The following is a 23,295-nucleotide window of genomic DNA, read 5'->3' on the forward strand; positions in this document are numbered from 1 at the left end:
TAATCAATGCATACACTCTCACTGAATAATATAAAAGAATGAGTGTTTCCATAATTGTTGTGTAATTGATTCTGTGTATTATTTACAAATGTAAAGTGCCTAGTGCAAAAAAACAAATAATAAATCACAAGAAAAATACCAAACTTAAGCTATTGCCTAACAATTGTGTGATGAGTGTGCCAATCAATAATAAGATAAAACATTGTTAAAAAAGTGAGGCAAAGTGGAAGAATATTATAGTATTCCTCCTTTAGCAGCAGATAAATTTAAAATTAGAAAGTGCTCATTGACCCCACAAGCCTGTGGGGTTTAATGTTTCTTATTCAATGCGACAACAAATGGACATACCGAATGGACCATTATAACAGTGATCTGGTCAATGTTAAAGATATAACCAACTAACCTGATGTAGGCTAGAAGAAAAAAATCCTTAAAAAGCCCATCAAGATAAACAAATATAGTTCATAAAAAGGTATGCATGTCCTATGTTATTGAGGCCATTTGGGAATTTACTATCAAGTTCTAAGATATATTTTGTTTCCCGTTGTCTTAATGCTCTTTCTCTGTTGCCCCCTCTGAGTGGAGGTGGAACAGAATCAATGACAAAGTAAGACAGACAATTAATGTCCTTGTTATGGGCCTCTTTAAAATGTCGTGCGACCGGATAAGCCGGATCGCTGTTTATAATTGCCCGAAGATCTTGCAATATCCTCACGTGCACCTGGAGCTTCGTACTTCCCACATACCTAAGCCCACAGGTGCACGTGAGAACAATAACCGCGTGATCAGTGCGGCAGTTGTAAGTGCCTTTAACATCTAACTCATTTTCTCTAAATGGAGTGCTGAATTTGGTTGTATTAACTCCAAATTTACATGCACGACAGGTTGTGCATTTGAAAAAAGCTTGTCTCTGTTTTAACCAAGTTTCCATGTTTACTGACTCAGGACTGTTTCTTGAAAGTTGGGCTCCCATAGATTGGGTTTTTCTAAATGCGATAGTAGATGTAATCGGAAGTCTGCTGCTGAGGACATTGTCAGTCAAGATAATAGGCCAATTCTTATTAATTATTGACCTTATTTTACTTTCTTGCTGACTAAATGTTGTAATGAGCCTTGGTGAATCTTCAGATGCAGTGTCAGATTTTGTCTCTTCTGCCTCTTGTGGAAGAAGTGATGCCCTAGATCTTTTACTGGCTTTCAACACTACCTCAGCTAGTACTTTACTTGTGTAACCTCTTCTCCTCAGTTTTAATAGAGCCTCATTTTGACAACTTTCAAAATCATCTGGTGTACTGCAGATACGTTTCAATCTTAAAATTTGCCCATATGGGATGCTATTGATAAGGTGCTTGGGGTGTGCACTGGTTGCGTGGAGTGGTGCATTCCCTGCTGTAGGTTTTCTATGGGCAGTGGTAGCTAACTTTCCGTCCTTAGTGTAAATGCATACATCTAAAAATTCTATTCTGGTTGGACTGATGTGAGAAGTAAAATGTAAATTAAAACAGTTGTCATTAATTGTCTTAATAAAATCCTCTGCGCTCTCAATATCTCCATTCCAAACAATAAAAACATCATTGATGTACGCAACCAATGCATGAGCTTGTTATCAAAAGTTTCCTTGTGTTGTATTTTGAGGACCTGCTCCTTCCAATAGCGCACGTGTAAACACGCGTAGCTAGGGGAGAAGAAGGCCCCCATCGCAACACCCTGTATTTGCCTGTAAACATCCTTACCGAATGAAAAGTAGTTGTTTTCTAGACACCACACAATCAGGGATATCAACATTGTGTTGTGCATAAAGTATTCACAAGGCCTGGAATTCAAAAAGTGTTTAACTGCATTAATACCACAGGGATGTTCAATACTTGTATAGAGCGACTCTATATCCAGGGTCATAAGAATCATGTTGTCTCTCCATACAATGTTTTGTAGTTTGTTTAAGAAATCACCAGTGTCTTTCACAAAAGAGGGTAATGTTCTCACTGACTCTTGTAATAAAAATCCACATATTCACCCACATGTTCGGTCATGCTCTTGATTGCCGAAATTATAGGGCGTCCTGGTGTTGGAAAAATTCTCTTGTGGATTTTAGGTAATAAATAAAGGAAAGGGAGAACCTAGTGCTCATTGTGCATGAAGTGATATTCATCAGCCGATATCAGCCCTTCTTGTTTCCAATGTTTCAGTTCCTTCTTTAAAGAGTCCTTTGCTTTATTGTAATCTCTCATTGTGGATTTCTCATAACAACCCACATTGTTTAGTTGCTGCATGGCTTCCTGTACATATTGTTTCCTTGGCCAAAGAACTATGTTACCGCCCTTGTCCGATTTTTTCACAATAATCTCCATGTCATTGCCCAATTTTTTCATTAGGTTTTGATATTGTGATTTATTAAAGTCCCACTTGCTTTTTTTGTAGTTGACTTGACGGTGAAGTTTTTTTATTTCTTCTGTGACACACTCATGAAAGATATCCACAGCGTCTTTAGGTGGAGAAGTGTGGCTCACTGGTTAGAGCAGGCAGACCCTGAAGCAGAGGTCAGACCCGGGACCAGGGTTCAATTCCCGACGCGGCAGGGTCTTGAGCTCAAATGTCCATGTCCATGGACTCGATAATTCTCGCTTTGGTGCCTGACCTAATCCTGGGTTCACACTCTGCACTTCTGGGCATTAAGCTTGCTTAATCTCCACAACGGCCCCCCGCGGCGGGATGCCTGGCTTTCACCTTGGGGATGCCCTGTAGGGGCTATCTCACAGGGAAAAGCCAGGACGGGTTCCCAAGGCAAGCGCGGAGATACCCCTTCGGGGGTCGATTCAGGCGCTATATAAGAAACATAATAATAATAATAATAATTAGTGGCAAAAATTTTGATTTAGGCTTGTAAGGACTTTCCCCTGCACCGTTTTGAAGCAAGTCAATTGCACGTATCCTTTGTTGAGTAGAGTCTGTCATTTCCTCTTGCTGATCATTCCTTAGATAATGCATGGTTAATAATGTTTGTACGTCAGAGGCCTGTAGTTTTGGCAGAGAGTTCACGTCCAAGGGATGTTTTTTCTTTTCCAGTCCTGTTTTAATCATAAAGAATTTCTTTAGCTTTAATTTGCGTATGAAGCAAAATATATACACTCTTGTGGAAGCATAATCAAAGTTGCTTTCAGGACAGTAGTTGAGTCCTAAGGCCAAAGTTCCTCCGCCCTGGTTAGAGTTATGGTAGATAGATTTATGATGGTTTGTTCATCGGAACCTATTGCTTGTGCCAATGATTTCTTCGCTTCCCGTTCGGCTTCGCGTTTCCGCCTACGGCGCCGTGTTGTTCTGATTGTGTTCGGCCTTTTTCTGTTTTCTTTTAGTTTCTGGGCCTCAATGTTTGCCTCTGTGCCTCCACTAAAAAATCTACCTCCTCGCCCAAGCTCAGGATCACTTTATTTAATGCTCTGCCGCGCTTGAACCCTCCAAACTCGATTCGCTGGTCATGGATTCTATGTCAGTTCCAGCAGTGTTTATTTCAGTTTCACGTGTTTGTGCACAACTTACGATGTTTGGTTTGCTCATGCCACTTGTTCTTAACTTTCTTGCATTATCATACTTGCGTGAACAAGTATAAATTTGACCAAGCTCATAATCAGCCTGGTCTCGAGCAAATTTGTGTACTTTTCTTGCTTTTATTTTGTCTTCATGTTTCTTTAGTCGCTTATTAATTTCATTACGTTTTGCTGAAATGAACTCTTTCTTGTCTGATTTGATTAGCTCCTTGTTAATTGTTTCAATCTCAATTAGCAACGCTTGACGATAAATTTCTGCATATTTAATTAAAATATGTACCAAGTTTATAGATGCTAATAAATTATTCTCACCCCATTCTCTTAACATTGCAGGATTGGGGTTATCAAAACTTGGAGCCAAGAGTATTCTTCAGTCCCCGTGGTACTCTGTACGCCTCTACATACTTCGTTAGGGACTTATGCTTCCACCACTTTGTTATTTCGTTTTTCATTTTTCTCTCAAGGTCTTTCAACAGAGACTTTACGTCATTGTCTGTGTTAGAATCCAGCTCTCTCGTGGCGGGTGCATTGGGATTCACTTTCAGAATGTTATTGAATAATTGGTAGGTAATGTAAACATCTCTCTGGGCAACTCTCTGGGCACGCATGAAGGGCGAATTGTTGTATCACTGTAATACACATCGAACAAAAACGATAACCTTGAATGTTGAGTGCACAAGAACACTTTGCATATATATATTTTTTGTACCGCCATGCATTAAGGTTCATGTTGCATATACGAATATCTTGTCATTGTTTATCTATTTCAGATGTTTACATTACCTTTGTACATCAAGTGATCATGTTTGTATTTTACCATTCAAAGATGGCGCCTATTTCCGCTTAACATTGTTTGTCCCATCTCTATGTCGTGGACCTGTTTGTAACTTTATTATGACACAGTGCACATGAGTACACTTACGTGATCAACACTTGTCTAAGCCAAAACATGTAGTAAGTGTAATAAACACCCTTGGACTTCGATACAGAGCGTGGCGTTTTGATTCTGAGAGCATTGCTATTTGGGATATTTGGTGAAATATATATATCTATATATATAATTAAATTCAGGTTTAGGCCTGCTCAACAGTTCCTAAACCGCAACGGAACCCGTACTGAAAAGGTGAGAGGATATTACGCTCTTTAACCCACTCAACAAGACTATTATAAATGACTCTCCCCATACAATTCCCTTTTTCCGAGATAGAGGGACCAGGATCGTGGGATATAGCTGTTTAATGAGCTATTAAAAATGTTGGTGCTCAATGGGCCCCATAGCTCAAAAATGCATTTTGGAGAGATCTATTGGGACACATTCCAAACCGGGTTTAGGAAAGGCAGCAGCATTGAAACAGCCATGCTAAATATATATGATGACATTCACAGATACTTAGACGAGGGTGACGTTTGCCTACTTATCCTACTTGACCTATCAGCAGCGTTCAATATTAATCACCCAGCCCTTCTTGAATCTTTGAAGTTGCATTTCGGGATGAGTGGCACCGTATTAAAATGGTTCACTTCCTTCAACACCGCTCGCAACAAATCAAAATCAACTCAGGCCTGTCAAACCCACTCGGATCAATCTTGGCGTGCCTCAGGGCTCAATTCTTTCCAATCTTTTCAATGAGCCCCTTACGGTCATCTTGAAACAGGAAGGTATCACCTTTATGTGGACGACACACAACACTACCACAAAATCAAATCACCCAGGGTCATTCGTCATCTTAATGACACACTGATAAAGTACAATCCAGGTTGTATGCAAATCACTTACAGCTAAACCCCATCAAAAAGAAGCAATTCTTTCCTCCACAAAAGTAACCACCTTCCAATTCACAAATGGCTCCACGACCTCAATGCCTTAAATTGCTCTCTTACTCTACCCAACTCCGCAAAATCTCTTGGCTTCTTCCTAGACAACAACATGTAAATTAAAGAGCATATCTAGAATACAGCAAAAGGAGCGCTGTACTCACTCAAAGCATCAAGAAACTGAAAACATTTATTCCCAATGATGATTTTAAGACTGTGGTGCAATCTCTGGTCCTCTGTAAACTAGACTATGGCAATGCCATTCTCACTGGGATGCCTAAAACTTATCTCGCCCCCCTGAGATCAGTTCTTAACATGGCAGCCCGGCTCATCGCAGACGTTAAACAGTTTGAACACATCACTTCTGCACTCAAGAGCCTCAACTGCCTTCTTATTTGAGGAAGATGTACCTACAAGACTGCATGTATGGGTACCTGGTTTGAATCGGTAATAGTACCCATTTTTAAAAAGGGAAATAGAGGGGATCCCAGTTGTTATCAACCCATTTCCCTTATCGATTCCGTTATTAAGGTGCTTGGACGGGTGGTTTTAAGAAAACTCACGCGGTGGCTGACTGAAACTAATAACTTCTCAGGTCTACAATTTGGTTTTAGGAAAGGAAGGGGCACAATTGATCAATGCCTCAACCTACAACTTTTAATCAGAAAGTACACAGTCGCCAAAAAGGGCACACTATATTTAGCTTTTATGGACCTTTCCTCGCCCTTTGATCGAGAGAATAGGTCCAAATTATCGGTGGTGCTTCTTCATCTTGGCGTGGATAAATATATTGTGTACTTCCTTGCTGACCTGCATAGGGATTTGTCAGCCACCGTGAGATACGACCATATGGGTAATTGTACAGGGAAGATTCGTATTACCAATGGTGTTAGGCAGGGGTGCATTTTGGCCCTCCTGCTTTTCACCCTCTATATCAATAATTTAGGTCCAGTTTATCCGAGGCATGCAAGGATATACCAAGGGCAGGTAAACGACTAGATCCGGTACTGCTGTATGCGGATGATGCCGCCCTTTTATCACATACAGCAGTAGGGCTGCAAAGCCTTTTAAATTCATTTGCTGTTTTTATGAAATCTAGAGACCTTAGTGTCAATTTCTCGAAATCACATGTTATGATGGTTGTCACTAAAGCAAAAGGTGCAAAAACCATGCATTGTGAAGGGCATGTGTTGTCCAGGGTATCCACTTTCCCATACCTAGGCGTCATATTTGACGACAAAGGCACATGGTTACCCCATATATCAGCAAAAAGAAATGTTTTGGCCAGATCCACCTTAGCCGTCCTGGGTTTTGCCCGCAAATTGGGAGTTAAACCAATTCAAGCGCTTCTAAAGATATATGGTACAAACTTTATTTCCCTTGCAATGTATGGGGCAGACCTTTGGAGTTTTAAGAATGTGAAGGCTATCCAAGTGGTGGAGGACAAGTTTTTGAAAAATACTTTATCTGTCCCGCAATCTACATCCGGCTACATTGTCCATCAGGAGTGTGGAGTTGGCTTTGTGGAGGATCAAATAGCTATTGCCCCACTTTTAAAATGGATCTCTGCCTGGCTACACCCTGAATTAGAATTGAATCAGGAAATCCTCAGAGACTGTTTAGCGCTTGATTTTGGGCTCCGAATACCCTGGCTGAGTTATGTTCATAAGTTATGTGTCAAATTGGGACAACCAGAACTGTTTAACTCGCCTGAGAAGTTGGTGAAAGGGGACATCAAGTGGGTCAAGAAATCCTATAAGTCAGTGGCTTGCATGGGTAGAGAAGAAAGAGCTGGTTAAGCTGACTAGAAGGGCTCACCAATTGTTAAAAACATCATGTGCCATCGAGCCATACTTGAATGTTGTTACTAACCCAAACCACCGCTTCTTTTATTACTCCGATTCAGGTTGAACCAATTTCATGTCCTCCTTGCTGGATCTCAGGGGTGGCAAAGGGAGGACGATTTGGGGATCTGCTATTGTGATGGCTTTTCTACTAAAGATACAATGCACCTTATCTTTTTCTGTGAGCACTTTCTTCATATTCGTAAACGTTTTATCATTCCTATTTTAAAAAACAAAGGCTTTATGCAAGTTAAACCAGCTCTCTATTATCTGCAGCTGCTTTTGAATGTGTGGGAGATTTTTAATATTGCTAATTTCCTCGCTGCGGCAGTAAGATTAAAGAAGAAAATTAGATGGGAATAGTCAACGTTATGAATTAGCCCAAATGAATTGAAACCGAGGATGATTTTAAATGGAGATACGTTTTTTTAGGATGTATTTTAAATGAAATGATAATAGGTCCTGTATGTATTTTAAGCTTGTATATTTTTATTGCATTTTCATGGCTTTTGTTAAAAACGTTTCTTGACATGAAATGTTTAGTATTATTTTATGGTTTTTGATATGAACCGAATAAAGTATTTTGACTGACTGCATGTATCATCCACAAAGTCCTTCACCCTCATTCACCAAACTACCTAGAAATCAAGTTGTCAAAAGCAGGATCTACTAGATCATTGAGAAGCTCCAATGCTCTTCTGCTCCTAACTCCCATTCTAAAAAAGACAGCAACCAAGTTGCGCTCTTTCTGGAAATGAACTAGGCATATGGAACTCAATACAGAGTGACCTTTGTTGCAACCCTTCCTTCCCTTACTTCAAGAAACACCTAAAACTCCTCCTCAACAAATATTTTAACTCCTAGTTTTACGGAATCTTGGTTAATTATCACCTAATCAGATCTAGACCCTTTGTCTGTAGCAGCTGTTTATCTGCTTATGCTGTTTATTAGATCCTCTTGAATTGTGTCCCTAGTTGTTGGTTACTCTACTTTCACTCTGGATGTGTACCATTTATCTAGCGAACTCTCACCTTGTATGTCAATTGTATTGCATGACTGTTTCGACTTTTTTTACTTTATTCTATCACGATCATGTGAAGCGCTCGGACACCTTCGGATCTAGCAAGCGCTATATAAAACTTATATATATATATATATAAATAAATAAATAAATAAATACAGTCAGGCCCAGGAGCTTTCCCACCTGTGCACTGGCGCATGGCCGATCCACCTCAGACTAAGATATGATAAATAGATGGCGAGGGGCTACTTAACTTGATGAGCAGGGAGTTATCTAGCTCTTCACTTCTAAATGGTAAATAATGGAGCAGTGGGAAACTCAATTGGTCCCTAAAACGTTACACTGCAGCATGGAGCTAACATTCACATTCTTTATCCTTAAACTTGTCACAGTATCCCAGAAGGTACTACTAATGCCCCCCCCCCCCGCAACTGATTTCAACAACTCCTAATCCCTTTTATACAGGGCTTCTTTCCTGGTTTTAAGGGTGGATTTATAGGCTCAATGCCTGCTTGCACTCCCAGGGGAAGCAGGTATGGCCTGCACTAGTTTACAGTTGTCCACTGAACACGGCACATCTAACCACCGTGGCACAGACTTATCGCCCCGCAAAAGTTTCAAAAGAAACTGTTTGGATAGCCTGGCTTAGACTGTTGTGGTGTGCTAATGTGAGATCCCCACAGGTTTCTGCTTAAGAATTAAGAAATAACCCTAGATGCTGGTTCAGAAGGGTCTCTAAGGAATTGGAAGGGTTTTTGAGTCTCCAAGAAAGCCTGAGGCCATCACCAGAATGGTGAGTAGGTAATTTCGCTGGGGTAGGTTAAAACCTATTAAGTAGTAGATGCCCCGCAATAGTGAGTGTGTTGTGGTCACTCCAATCCGTCTGCACAAACACACCCACTATAGACAAAATGCAAGAGATTTCTAGTTACAAAAATTAAAACAATAGTGGAGGGTCGACGGCGACCGATGAAGGTGGGAAGATTGTGCTTGTCCCCAGTGAGTGTTTCTACTAAATTGACCAAGTCGTGCGTGGCCAGATAACTGGCTAGCTCTCCACCCCACTCATCACAGGTTTCTTTGTAGACTGCTTCTCCCATGATCCTTCCCTTTGCAAACAGACCCCTAGTTTAGCATTAAAATCTCCACATAACAAGTACTGGGGTTGCACAGTCAAACTGCCCTTATGTGGCAAAGAATTAGAAAGAAAATCAAACAGCTGAGCGAAATGTATAAACTTTAGATTAAGAAAAGTCATTATTATAAAAATGAACTAGGTAAAACACAAATAAAGTGGCCATATCCAAAATGCAAAATTAGGAATGACGTGAACTAGGTGTCGATGGAAGTAACGTCCACACACAGGTTTAAACGGATGCAGACCGTGAGGCTTCCCGCAGCTGTCCCCAGGAAGAAAGGATCACTTAGCTAGAGTAGCAGGCATAACCATCTACAATGACTGAGGAGGTGGCCCAAGTCACCTACAATATCAAATTTATTAATAAAAGTCTGCCAGTCAGGGTTATTAACTTTCTTTTTGAGACCCACACCACTTCAGCTTAATAAGGAAGATAAGCTGTTCATGTTGGAGTTATAGAAAGTTCCTGTTGTGAACTGTTTTTCTATTGCTTATCAATAGTTTCAAACAAACACAGATGTATGCTTCGCTCTCTGGCATGAAACTAGATGGCTTCACTCCTCAGATGGCAAAATACAAAAATCCTTCAGAATCATACTCAAAACAGACCTTGCATTCAAAGATCACATTGCCAGAAAAACATAACCAAATCTACCTCCTGAAGAGAGTGAAACCCTTTTTCCCAGCAACGTAGGTTTTCCAAATCCAGGTCATCGCCCACATGGAGGCAATGCTCTAATCACTGAACACCATATTATCACTTTTGAAAGACATTTTACGTACATATGGCAGCATGCTTTATCAACTCTCTAGGCCCATTCACCTTCAAGACCAACAGCATCACCTACGAAGAAATCATACACCACCAAACAACCTTGCCAAGAAATCAACCCCCTCTGGCAGACCGTGCAAGGCCCGAGCCAGGACACTGCTACACTGAAGATGAAAACGTGCAAGAAAGAAAAAACACAGACAGGTCTTCTCCATCTATGTCCCCAGGCTTGGAAACAATATACCCACTTTCATCAAAATGGCTGCAACCCCCTCTGCAATTCTTCAAGAAACAATGTTCATCTCTCCTAGAAGAACTATCCACAATCACACTAAAATTAGCTCATGCCTCTTCTAAATTACTATATCATTCATAGGGGTATCACTCACGTTCAGTGTTCAGCTGCACCACGGTTAGGTGTACACTATTTAAGTAACACATACACACATACATACAAACTACCCTAGATCCTCAGAGAAAGAATTCTGTTGAATAGTCTTGATAACTATCAACCAAGAGGAATAACACGTCTCTAGGGTTATGTTATGGTAAAAATATGTATGTAACGCACATTCACAGACTAGTTTGGCTGTAAATGTTAGTCAGTAAAATAGTTTTTCCTACAAAAGAAACATTTATGACATTGTAAAGAGGGCCAGGGTAATCCACTTATTAACTCCACGTTGAAGAGTGATCGATAACGGGGTTAGAGGTAACTGTGAGAGAGAGAAGAGTTAAAAGGGGTTAAGAGTGTGAACTATATTACTGAAAAATAAGGAATTACTGGGAAAGATGAAATTAGTAATTCTGTGCCCGATATTCCTGGTAATTCCTAATTCCCCCTTAGTTTTATTTCGGGAGACTATGCCTGCTATCAGCAGTTAAAATCTTGGAGAGAGAATGTGTGTGTTTTAACTCAGCTGGGGTTACTGCCCCCCCTAGAATTAGTGAGGCACTTGTAATAAGTCCTTTAAAGTGAAGCTGCATGCATGCGATGGCAACACACTTAGAGATAGGGGTAGCCTCTTTCTCCGACCATGCACCGGTCATCGTAACATTCACTCTTCCCCCAATGCAGCGACCTTCCAGATTTTGGCGTCTCCAAGACACCCTCCTACATCGCGCTACAGTAGTAGACCAAATCCATGAAAGACTACTTTTCCCATAACCCTAACGACGACACTTCCCTCTCCATACAGTGGGCAGATTTTAAAGCGGTTATGTGCGGGGAACTAGTGGCCAACTCAACGGCTGACAATGTAGAGCGCAGGCGTAAGAGAGAGGATCTCACCCAGAAAACGAAAGAACTAGAACAAATGCATCAGCGGAAAGGGGCTAACTTAAAGCCATGCGACAACAACTCGCAGCGTTGGACCAAGATAGGGTGGAATTCGCAGCACTCCGTCTGCGACACAGACACTACACGGGAGGAGACAGATGTGGTCGCCTCCTTGCCCACAAATTGTGCGAGACCCGTCAGAAGCAGGGGTCCGGGAGATTCAACAGGGGTGGGCCGCGAGTTTCTGAGGACTCGGAGATCACTGAGGCGTTCCAGGACTTTCATGCCAGCCTCTATGCCAGCTCTCCAATGTCTATCGCGGACGGTGCTGCCTTTCTTGATTACGACGGCCTTCCGACCCAAACGAAAGCCCAGGCAGATCACCTGGACAGTGATATCAGGATCGAAGAGGTCATCGCAGCTATTTCACGTCTCAAACCTGCCAAGGCCCCCGGGCCAGACTGCTTTTCCGCCATATTTTCTATAACATTCTGTACCCTATTGGCCCCGGTTTTAACTAAACTTTTTAATTAATTTGCTGAACCCAGTGCGATCCCGGCAGAAATGCTCGAAGCTTACATAGTCATTATCCCGAAACCGGGAAAGGACAGGACCATATGCGGAGTCAATCGCCCTATATCCCTTCTCAATATTGACCTCAAGTTATACACCAGGATTTTGCCCGCTCGTCTCTCGCCTAACATGCCCGGTCTTATTAACCCGGACCAGGGAGGCTTCATTCCCCAACGACAGACTAGTGACAATACAAAACGTGCCCTTCACCTCATTGAGAAGGCCTCTCGTATGCAAGGGGAGTACATGTTGCTTACCATTGATGCCGAGAAGGCCTTCGACAGGGTCCACTGACCATATTTAGAACAGGTCCTTGAACGAGCGGGCAAGGGGGAGAAGTTTCGGACATACATCCTCAATTGTTATAAGTTCCAGACAGCTACAGTCCGCATCAATGGCCACATGTCATCCCGATTCCCCATGGAGAGAGGCACGCGACAGGGGTGCCCCCTGTCACCCCTTATTTTTGTGTTTTATATGGAGCCTCTGGCCCGCCGCCTCCGTCATCACCCTGCGATCACAGGGATTAAATTCGGAGGCTATACCCATACGGTCTTCCTGTATGCTGATGACAACCTAATCTCCTAATCGACCCCACTTCTCGCACTTCCAGCATGACTCGCAGAACTAGAAGTCTTCACGCTGGCACATGAACATGGATAAATCGGTCGCACTTGTCCTCTCCCTAACGCCCTCCAACCGCCCGCATCTCCAGGCCTTCTATCCCATTCAATGGGCACGATTCCCTATCTGGGGATCCAATTAGCTCTCTCCCTATCAGACACGGTAGCCATCAACTACGCACGGTTGCTGCAGACAATCCATAAGGAGTTGACCCAATGGAAGCACTACCTGCTCTCCTGGCTCGGTAAAATAGCGGCAGTTAAGAAGACCATCCTCCCCCAGATCTTATATTTGTTCCAAACCTTACCTCTCTGACCTCCACAAGGATGGATAAAACAGACTCACTCAGAACTCAATTTATATGGAACGGCCGTAAACCACGAATGAAGCAGGCACTGACTATGTTTCTGCCGGAAAAGGGGGACTCAGTGTTCCAGATCTTCAACTTTACTTTCAAGCGTCTAAACTGCGCCATTTGGTCGAGTGGAGCCGGCTAGAGTCGGAGAAGCACTGGTTATTCCAGGACCAAGCAGTGGCCGCCAGACCCCTACAGGGAATCCCCTTCCTCCGGAGAGTACACAGACCACCTAATCAATATGCGCCCCATATTACCCGGGTCATCTCGAATCGTGGGATCATACCAATATCAAACATAATCTCACCTCCTTTCCCTCGCCACTCACCCCAAGAACCCTGCTCAAGAACCCTGACTTTCAATTCAATTCAAAAACTTTATTCGATTATTTGTTAACAATAATCATAAAAGTACATACATGCATGATACAATAAAATACATATAAAAAACGGCTAATTTATAAATACTCATGTAACAAAGGACATATTTTTCCTCAGATGTACCGACTTTAAGATAAAAACAGCGGTAAAAAAACAAATGTCCTGCGAATCAAGTCCAAATAAAAGCCTCATAGCAGATTCAATAGTGGATACATTATATTTTTTTAAAAGAGGTTTCAAATAGGTTTTACGGAGATGAAGATAAAATGGGCAAATCAGTAAAAAATGCTCCGAACATTGCTTTGAAGTCCCATCACATGGGCAAGGGGCAATAGTGTGAGTCTTAATATGTGGACACGCAACAAGCAAATGAACGGTCCCCATCCGCAGTCTTGTCAATACATATTGGTGAGAACGAATGGTAACCATTTTAAGGTATCCTGCGAAACCCGGTCCAAACATATTATACTTATCATAAAAAACATGTGTAGGGTACAGAGAAGTGACAGCATTACGGTTTAGAATACTAGCCCTCATAAAAACATATTTAAGTTCTTTCTTAGGGATGTCTATAACACCAAGTGGGTTATCACAAACATGCAATTTGAAGACATCCTTAATTGAGGAGCCAGGGGATACGGGAACATTTGTCCATGTGGAGACAATCTAGGATGATCTTCTTTTTAAACCCTGTCTGCTCCTTGACCCAAATAGATCTCCATACTAAAAGTGGTCTAAGACTTATCAAATCAGAAAGATGTTCCAGACCAACCTCATGGTGGATCAGCTTGGTTGAGGCAGAGGGTGGTAGGCAAAGAAGCTTTTTAACAAATGTATTTTCCTCCACCTGGAGCATATTATGAGTACAGTGGCCCCATACCCCTAAACCATAGAGGGCCAAGGCAACACATTTATGGCGATATAAATACAACATGTCGGATATCCGCCTAGAGCCTAGCTTAGATGCAAACTTAAAAATGCCAAAGGCACACTTGCCCATTTTAGCTCTTACATTAGTCACTTCGGACGCCCATATGCCCCGATATTAAAAGTGATACCTAAGTAACAAAATTTGTCAACCACTTGTATTATTTGATCCATAACTGTAAAAGTTCTTAATTTTTTTACTTTCTTACCACAGGCCATAATAAAAGTTTTTGAATTGTTAATTTTTAATTTTCTCCCATTGATAAAATCCACAAATTTATCCATGAGTTTCTGAAGCCCGACAGGGGTTCTGGAAAGTAGGACCGTGTCGTCGGCATAAAGCAATACCGGAATGGGTATGCCGTCAGCAGCCGGTGCATCAGCACTGACAGCACGTAATTCGGACTCGATGGCGTTGATAAAAAGGGAGAAAAGAAGGGGGGCAAGGACACATCCATGCCTAATACCAGAGCCTACAGGGATATTAGCCGAACACTCACCCTGTTGCCCATACCGTATCTTTGCCGATAACTTCCTATACAGTTGTGCCAGAAAGTAAATGATTTCCCGTGGGGCGCCCATATCCAGTAAAGTTGTCCACAGAAGGCCGTGGTCAACCAAGTCGAAGGCACTGGAGAGGTCGGCGAAGCAAAGGAACAGTGAGCCTTGCTTAGCGCGTGTATATTTGCCTATGATTTTTGCACTGTTCTATTGTGCCTAACCCCTTACGGAATCCAAACTGGGAGTCCGCAAGGACACCATTTTCTTCAACCCAGTCCTCCCAACAACTCAATAACACCCTACTCATGATTTTGAGGGAGGCAGTAAGGAGTGAGATGGGGAGATAGTTTTTTACCTCTCCTCTCGCTCCTTTTTTGTAGATAGGGATAATGATGGACTCCTCCCAGACCTGTGGGGCCGAGGTCGTTGCTGCTGCATTAAACACCTTGGTCAGCAGTGGGCTCCAAAGGGATACATCAGCTTTATAAATGTCCACAGGTACCCCATCGGGGCCCGGTGCCTTCCCCCCCTTACTACACCGAATGGCTACGTCCACCTCGGTGACTGTAATATTAAGAGGTGGGGGGTGTCACCCACAGCATCCTTATCACTCCCTACATCTAATCCATCGGGGTTAAAAAAGCTAGAAAAATTAGCCACCCACTGTTCCTTGCTCACCTGGGCAGACAGTACCAGGAAATCATCCTTCTGAAGAAAAGGACTATTGACCGTGGACCAGAATAACTTAGTATCCCTAAGATCCACAGCCTTAGTCAGGTTGTCCCAGGCTTCTTCCCTTAGTTCCTGTTTTCTAGCCTTCAGGCGAGTTATATAGTTCCTCCTCAGGGCCCTGACTGCTTCCCTATCCCTGGGTTTACAATTGAGAGCAGCTTTTAATTTTTGTAGGGATTTGGTACATTCCTTATTGAACCACCCACAGGTCGCCCTGGTGCCCTTGAGTTTTGTACCAGTTGAAATTTTAGCAATATTTTTATTGATGGTATCAAAGCTGGCTAATATGTCAGCACTACCTATATCAGGTTCAAGACAGCACTCTACCTCAACTAAACAGGCTGACACTATGGTACTTAATAAGCGTTCCTCATTGTGCCTACCCCATTTAATTCTGGGGCCGTTTGGTCTGTGTGGAATTACGTCTGACATTGTACCGTGCGGCGCCTTTATCTTATCCCCCCACAAGGATAGGTACATTGTTAAGCAGTTGTGGTCGCTAAGGGCTATGTCTACTATTTCGGGGGTGGTACACAGAGCAGTGATACTGATGGAGACAATGAGGTAATCAATAACCGTCGCACAGTTCCTACCTATAAAGGTAGGTACCGGGTTACCCTCTTTGTCTTCGCCAGGTAACATAATACATAAATCCAATTTAAGCATGAGGGTGTTGAGAGAATCGCCATAGGTCGAATGTAGGAAGTGGGCCTGATCTCCCCCATCCTCCCCACCATAACCACAGACCCTCGTGCCGGCAAAGGGACACATATGGATGTTAAAGTCACCTCTCCACAAGATTTCAAAGGACACCCTATTTTGACCACACAACTTATCAACCTCCACATCCAGTTCATCAACTATAAGAGTATTTGAATGGTTAAAAACATTGTTATAATGATTTATTACTAGGACATTTCTCCCATCCCTATGTTGTAACCATAACAACTGCGAGTGCAGGCCAACAGTCAGATGGGTTTTCACTCGCACCGGCAGCCTAACAGACAGCAGTATCACCAACCCTCCACAAGCTCTACCCATATTGGAGGGCTGGGCTGGACAATTATAGGCAACGTAACCATCAAGGTGGACATCTTCAGTCGCCCAGGTCTCCTGGAGACATAAGATATCGAATTGGGTTAAGAATTCTAGCCACCCTAAACGGTCCACCTTGTTATTCCAACCGGCAATATTCCAACTCCCCAGCTTATAACCTCCCACTGTTGGTCTTGCGGCCTCGTTGGACGGAGGGCCCGTGTAGGAAGGGGATACGTCCCTGATCGGGGGGTCATCAGGTAACCGGGGGATAATACCACTCGTCGGTGAGACCATGGGGGTTATAATAACATCGGCCGGGGTAAAGGGGTCCAGGTTACGTTGAGAGTACCCATACTATCTTCATTGCAACTGGTAGTACGGGCAGCATTATATCCAGAAAACGGATTATCCATAATAGAACCTCTCTCCACCATACCTCTGTCCATTTCCCCCCCATCATCTCCACGTGTTCCCTCCCCCCCCCCCCCCCCCCCCCCCGTGGCCAGCTGGCTTCAATCGCAATCCTCTAGGCCACTAAACAGGTCAAACCTATTGGTGGTCTCTAGGGGCGTGAAAGGCTTGAGATGGTCCATTCTCCTATGGGATGAGGAATTATATCTTGGAGCCACAATATTCCACCCGTACGGGTCGGCTATTATTGCAGGATGATGACCAATTAATGGAAAACCATTATTGTACCCGGGTGGACAGTATGGGTTAGGATACTTTTGCCTGGGTAAAGGTGGTGGAGGAGCTGGCGGGAATTGATGGTGGGGCGGGAACACCACTGAGCGTGGATAGAAGTATGTGAGAGGGCGAGGGGTGATAAGGTTACTATCGTGATCAGAGGACCAGTTAAGTATAAAATGGACAGCATTCTGGTCTCTGAAATTTATAACCACTACGTCGCCCTCGATGTCCTTGGGTCTTTCCCCCAACCAGGGGAGGCGACGAACATGGACGATTTCGCCATTGATGTTATTTGCAATGGGTCTATACATGCTCAACCAATGCATAATTTTGTTCTTCAATTGGGCAAAACCCTCGCGTTTGTTCGCCTCTAACTCTGGCACCCCAGTAAGAACCACCACGAAAGGCACTGCTTCCGGTGGAAGTTCTAGAAGGGGGCCCTTGCTGTAGTTACCCCGTGTAAGCCTCCCACTCCCCCTATCCCTCTTCTGGTCTCCAGTGGCTTGTCCTATGCTCTTCGTCGGCCCACTTGCAGTTACAACAGGAGGCAATGTGAGTTTACTTTTTGATAATACAGAAGTAGCTTTGGGTATGATTTCTCTAAGGGTATGTGATGTTTGTGACATGTCCATAGTCTGAGCGGGGGCAGATGTAGGGGCTATAGCTGGGGTTGGTATAATGGTAGTTTGTAAAACAGGGTTAGATGGTACCTTAGTGGATACTAGCTTGCTACCCATATCACGCTCTATCTTCCCAAGCCTATCATCCATTTTGTTGAGTCTTTTTACGATAGCAAGAGTGTAAGTCCTTATAATGGACTCTATACTATCGATTAAGACATGGTTTGGGAATTCTTGTGGTGTCACAACAGCGGAAGAATTATCAGATATAGAGCTAGCCTCCACTACTTTAGACGTGGAGCTTGTATGTATAGGTGATGTAGCCATAGTTCCCTGATCCAATGCAAGTACCCGCTCTCCCCCTGTGTTAGCATTGACTTTAATCCCAAAATCAGCATGATTGATTTTCCGCTTCGATAAGTCGGCCCTTTTCCGCCTTTTTTTGTTAGGTGGTGGGCCATACATTTTAGTAGGCGTAACTTTTTTTGCCCTATTCCTTACGGGTCTAATTTGCCTGGGAGTAGGGGTTATCAGTGCCTCAGTTATGATTGTGGCCTTGGTTACGCTGGGATTAATAGGGTTAATGGGGGCATTCACAGTATCCTGGGGACCAGTGTCATTCGTGGGCGCACACTCTCTAAATATTAATGGAACGCTATCCTGGGAAAAAGAACAAACATTCTCAGTTAAGGTCCCCTCCAAAGTAGAGATGATCAGAACGGGTGAATCAGTTAATGGTCTATTTTTCAGGCTTTCCACCGAGCGTCGACGCTCAGCCCGACGACCGCCAAGGTAGGAGTACTGGGGTGTCCGTAACAGTTTTCTTAAAATAATTGTCTAATTTCCCATTGATCAGGCTCACTGGCTTATCAGATCCAACAAGTTCCGATGTTAGGATTTCAATAGACATAGTAGCCAATACAATACTATTATACCCCCGTGAACTTACTCCAATAGTCCTAGACGGTGCGATAATCGAACAGGGATTCTGGCCCAGCCCGGCCTCTTCTGGCCTCTGAGGGCCACAGAGGGCCCGCTCTTTGCCCCGGGCCACGACCCGCACGCGTCCCGCGATGCGCGTCGTTAATCCTGCTTAAGTTAGTAGAGGGGGCGTGGCACTGGGAGGGGGCGCGGCTCGGCCGGGAAGAGGAACCAGCTGTTGGTGTTTGGAGGAATGCTGGTCCTCGCAGTCCCGAGCGCCGTGCCTCTCACCTCCTCTGCGGCCACGGGATTAGACTCTCCGTTTTAAGAACACAAGGCACTCAGGGATCCAAAGGTGCTACGCCTGTAGCAAGGCTCAGTAGTCCGCCAGCAACAAACACCTCTAGCGAGCGGCACCCTGACTTTCAATTGAGCTTAGACGCAGCAGCATTCACTTGGTAGAGAACCGCCAACTCAAATCGGATTACGGGCTCCCTAAAACCGAAAGGCTCCGATACTGTCAGATCCGACACTGGACTCTGCACACCCAGGTGAAGCCATTTGCCAATAGACACCTCTCCATTTATGAGAAATGGCTGGTCACCCGCACCTCCGATAAAAAACTCATTTTGGAATTATACAAAATGCTACTTGACGGAAACAGGCACCTGTACAATGCTAGCCGCGCGAGATGGGAGAAGGAATTGGTTAGATCACTCAGCCACAAAGAATGGGAGGGGGTATATCATAGAGCCTGCCACTTGGCGTATCATATGGGGCTGCCCGAAACCCTTATGAAAGTGGTCACCTATTGGTACTATACTCCGGAACGGTTTCACTCAATAGATCCCACTCATGTAGCAGACTGCTGGCGGGTTGCGGGAAAGTGGGTACCTTAGTACACCTGTTGTGGGATTGTTCACATATCCAGACATAATGGACTCAGGTACTGGGCGAGGTAGACAAACATTTAGACACATAAATACTGAGCTTTCCAGGTTATGTCCTACTGGGCTTCCCAAACCCCTTGACTAATCTGCTCAAATCCCGCAGAGGTGACTGATAGCGATAGCACTGGGCTCGGCAGTACAAAACATACTAACACACTGGCCCACCTCACAACTTCCTACTTTCATAGGGTGGTTACACCGACTGTGGCACGTCCTGGGAATGGAGAAGCTGACTTTGACACTCGCAGGGAAGGGGTCCACGTTTAATGAGCTCTGGCAACCCTTTTTGTCCCTTCTTTCCTCTGAATTCTCGGAAATCACCTGTCCCAGATATCTCCGCCTCCTCCGGCTCTCTGACCCACAAACGGCCGGAAAGTAATATCCATGCTCCAGTTACAAGACTCAAACGCTGAATACATTTGTTTCTTTGGTGGACAAGGGATGGGATGGGGTCTGAGCGGAGGGGTTACAATAGGTTTCCTGTGTATTTTATGTTATGTTCAATTCTAACTTTACAACGTTCCTCATATGCTACGACCACTTAGCTGTGACCTGTGTGAAAAGGGCACTATGGCTGCGATACAGCTTTTGCAATACCGAACTTACTGTATGTTGCTAAAATTCAATAAACAGATTTAAACCATAAAGTGAAGCTGCAGATTTCTTAGATTATCATTGAAGTTTAGGTGCTTCCACATAAATTTGCATACCTAGAAGTGCTAACTGCACCATCATTTTGGGACCAAAGTACCTTTATAAATGGTTCCAGGGTAGATGTAAGGTGTGAAATGAAAAAGGAGGATGGATTTTTTTTAATGTAGTTGCTTCTTGTAAATTGCATTGATTTTGCCCATTAGTGTACTAGACACATGATGGAGATTTCCCATATTAACCACAAACCAGAAAAAACTTTTGACAACTTCTTCAAAAGAGCATTAGCCCTACCTGACTGTAAATAGTCTGCTGCAATTTAAGTCCTCGTTCGTGAAGCTGCAACTGCAAAAGAAACAAGATTGATCAGTCATACAGAAAAGCAAAATTTGCAGTACAGCTTGCCTCATTCTTAGAACAGTTAAGGACACACATCTAGGACTCATGCAACTTGATTTATATCTACATGGAAAGTATAGAATAAAGCATCAAAAATTAAATGTATACAAAATATCAGAAGATGTGCATCAGTCATTATACAGGCTGAGCTACTCATTTTGTAGAAGAAAAGTGGCTGCTTACTTCGCCAACTGAGAACCGCAGCTAGAGTGCTGGAAGCTGCAGAGACTTTAGACATTATGAGCAAGGAACAGACATGTCAATAGAGAAACCAAAGCTTGCAGTAAATGTTCAGATAAAGGTTTCTTTTTTTTGTCACTCCATAATAAAAAAGTAGCCATTTAATGAGAGTGTAAACTTATACAATATTGTTTTTTCCTTTAGCCATCTGCCAGGTACAAAGCAAACCCACCAATAGGAGGCATAAATTGTAAAGGAGGGAGAGTGTGGGAAGACCTTTAGACAGAAGGTCCCATACCAATTATTATTATAAAAATCGGAAACAAGGATAGACAACCAAGGTATGGGCTGCATTTCAATCACACAGGCAGAAATAGTGCCTCAGTAGTGATGGTTTAATCTAATTTCCACTGAAATTATTTTTCTAGCATATAATTTTTGCATTATGTGACTAATCTGCATGAAACTTTCCCAAAATCATACATCTACATAAGGTCGATATGTGACGATTCCTGCAGATTTCTGCAGATTGATCATGGAGTGGCTAAATGAGATGGAGTAGCACGGACATCACCAAAAATTATTGTTCCCATTCAATTTACAGCAGTGTTAAAATTATGATCAATGTAAAACGACTGGATGGGGATTATCAACAAATTTTAGGCATGAAGAGGTCAGTCACACTTCTCATGTCTTTTTTGGTCCTGAATAAATTTGTGTAGCAATGTCTGGAAAAAAGGGGTAACAAAATGTATAAATATTGTGAATGGATGGGCAAGGAGATGTTTCATAGATCAAAATAGGACTTTGAACTTGAAATGAGATTGTCTGAAAAGAGATCATTTCTTCTCCTCTGGCTGTTTTGAAGGTCCATTGACCCAAACATGGTTCGACATATCCAAACGAGTGGAAATGTTCCTATTTGATAAACAGAATGGTCCAATGTAGCTGCCAGCAATAAATGCCATGGTTCACTATGACACTTTGGATCTGCTATTGAAAATGGTGCCAGGAATGCACTGGATCTCTGCCACACTAAATAAGCATTGCTTAAAGCCCCAAGGCTTTTGGCAAAGTATTGTCTGTCAAACAGGATGTCTTTCCAAATGGGTAGAGGAGGGCAGATAAACAGCGTTTCCGGATTTATTTGCTACTCATTTATTTGTAGTAGGTGCTTTCTGCAAGAGAAGAAGTTGTGGCAACAGTGAACAGACTGGGTATGTTTCACTGGAGTGAATGTTGGGCTCTCTGTGGTGGACTGTGCATGAAGGTTCTATTTTTGTGTTCCAAAAATCTGACAGCGCAGACCTGTAATTTGTAAGCAAGAAAAAGATCTGCATTTCCATAGCCTTGTACCTCCAAAAGCTCTGCACAGACAGTAACACACCCGTTTAAAATCCTTTCAAGGGTTAATCCACTAGCATGGAAGACCCATGCTATGGGTATAGCTTAGTTTTACACCACCTCATGAGTTTTACTTAACCCAATAATTAGCTCACAACAAAGAGCACTAACGACCGGAAATCCATGGAACACAATAACCTCCAATCCCTTCAACAAGACAATGAAGCAACAGCGATGCTAGAGTCTACACAGAAACAGGGAGAGTGATAGTACTAAGTCAAACAACTTAAATTCGGCGGCCAGACATGTCAGTCTATTGCCACGAGGGACAGGAAACTATCCAGGCATCAACAGGTGACTGAAAATGTAATCACCTCCTCAACTCTTGGCTCCAAAAACAAGATTTCAAAGGAAGAGACTGACATTCCAGCAAGGAGACTCCATCATCTAAATTGATTATTTGCTTTATCTCCTGTTCCGGCCTCCTCCGGGAAGCGGAGCGGTATAGCTTCTGCATTATTTTTGTTGATGTGGGCAATGCCACACTATTAGTGGCTTCTGAAAGAAACCAAAGTGTGGTGACATGGGCCACTTCAAAAGGGCCTGGAGACCTAAGGAAACAAGCATTTACAATGCAACGGTCTCGCCTTCGGAAAAGTTAGAGCTATTGGCATTGTAAATGGCAAACTTTTTATTTATGTGTTGGTTTTGAAAACAGATAAATAAATGGCATTGTCATTTACAATCCCAATAGCTTAATCTCTTGCAAATACGAGACCTATTGCATTTGTACCACACCCACACACAGAGAGCCACACAAACACACAGAGCCACACACAAAGCCAAACACATAGCCACACATATAGCCACACACATAGCCACACACATAGCCACACACATAGCCACACACATAGCCACACACATAGCCACACACATAGCCACACACATAGCCATAGAGACACACATCACACACAGAGCCACACACACACAGAGCCACAC

General features: G+C 43.2%; 1 protein-coding gene across 1 annotated transcript in view; it reads right to left on the reverse strand.

Annotated features, from left to right (window-relative positions):
• Nucleotides 1–23,295, reverse strand: part of INTS4 (integrator complex subunit 4) — a 358,899-nt gene that overhangs the window by 213,648 nt on the left and 121,956 nt on the right. The window contains exon 6 of the mRNA XM_086933901.1: nt 20,668–20,718. Coding sequence (XP_086790027.1) covers nt 20,668–20,718 — 51 coding nt within the window. The remainder of the gene's footprint in view (nt 1–20,667; nt 20,719–23,295) is intronic.

Source organism: Lissotriton vulgaris, chromosome 8, assembly GCF_964263255.1.
Source record: "Lissotriton vulgaris chromosome 8, aLisVul1.2, whole genome shotgun sequence".
NCBI classification, from domain to species: Eukaryota; Metazoa; Chordata; class Amphibia; order Caudata; family Salamandridae; genus Lissotriton; species Lissotriton vulgaris.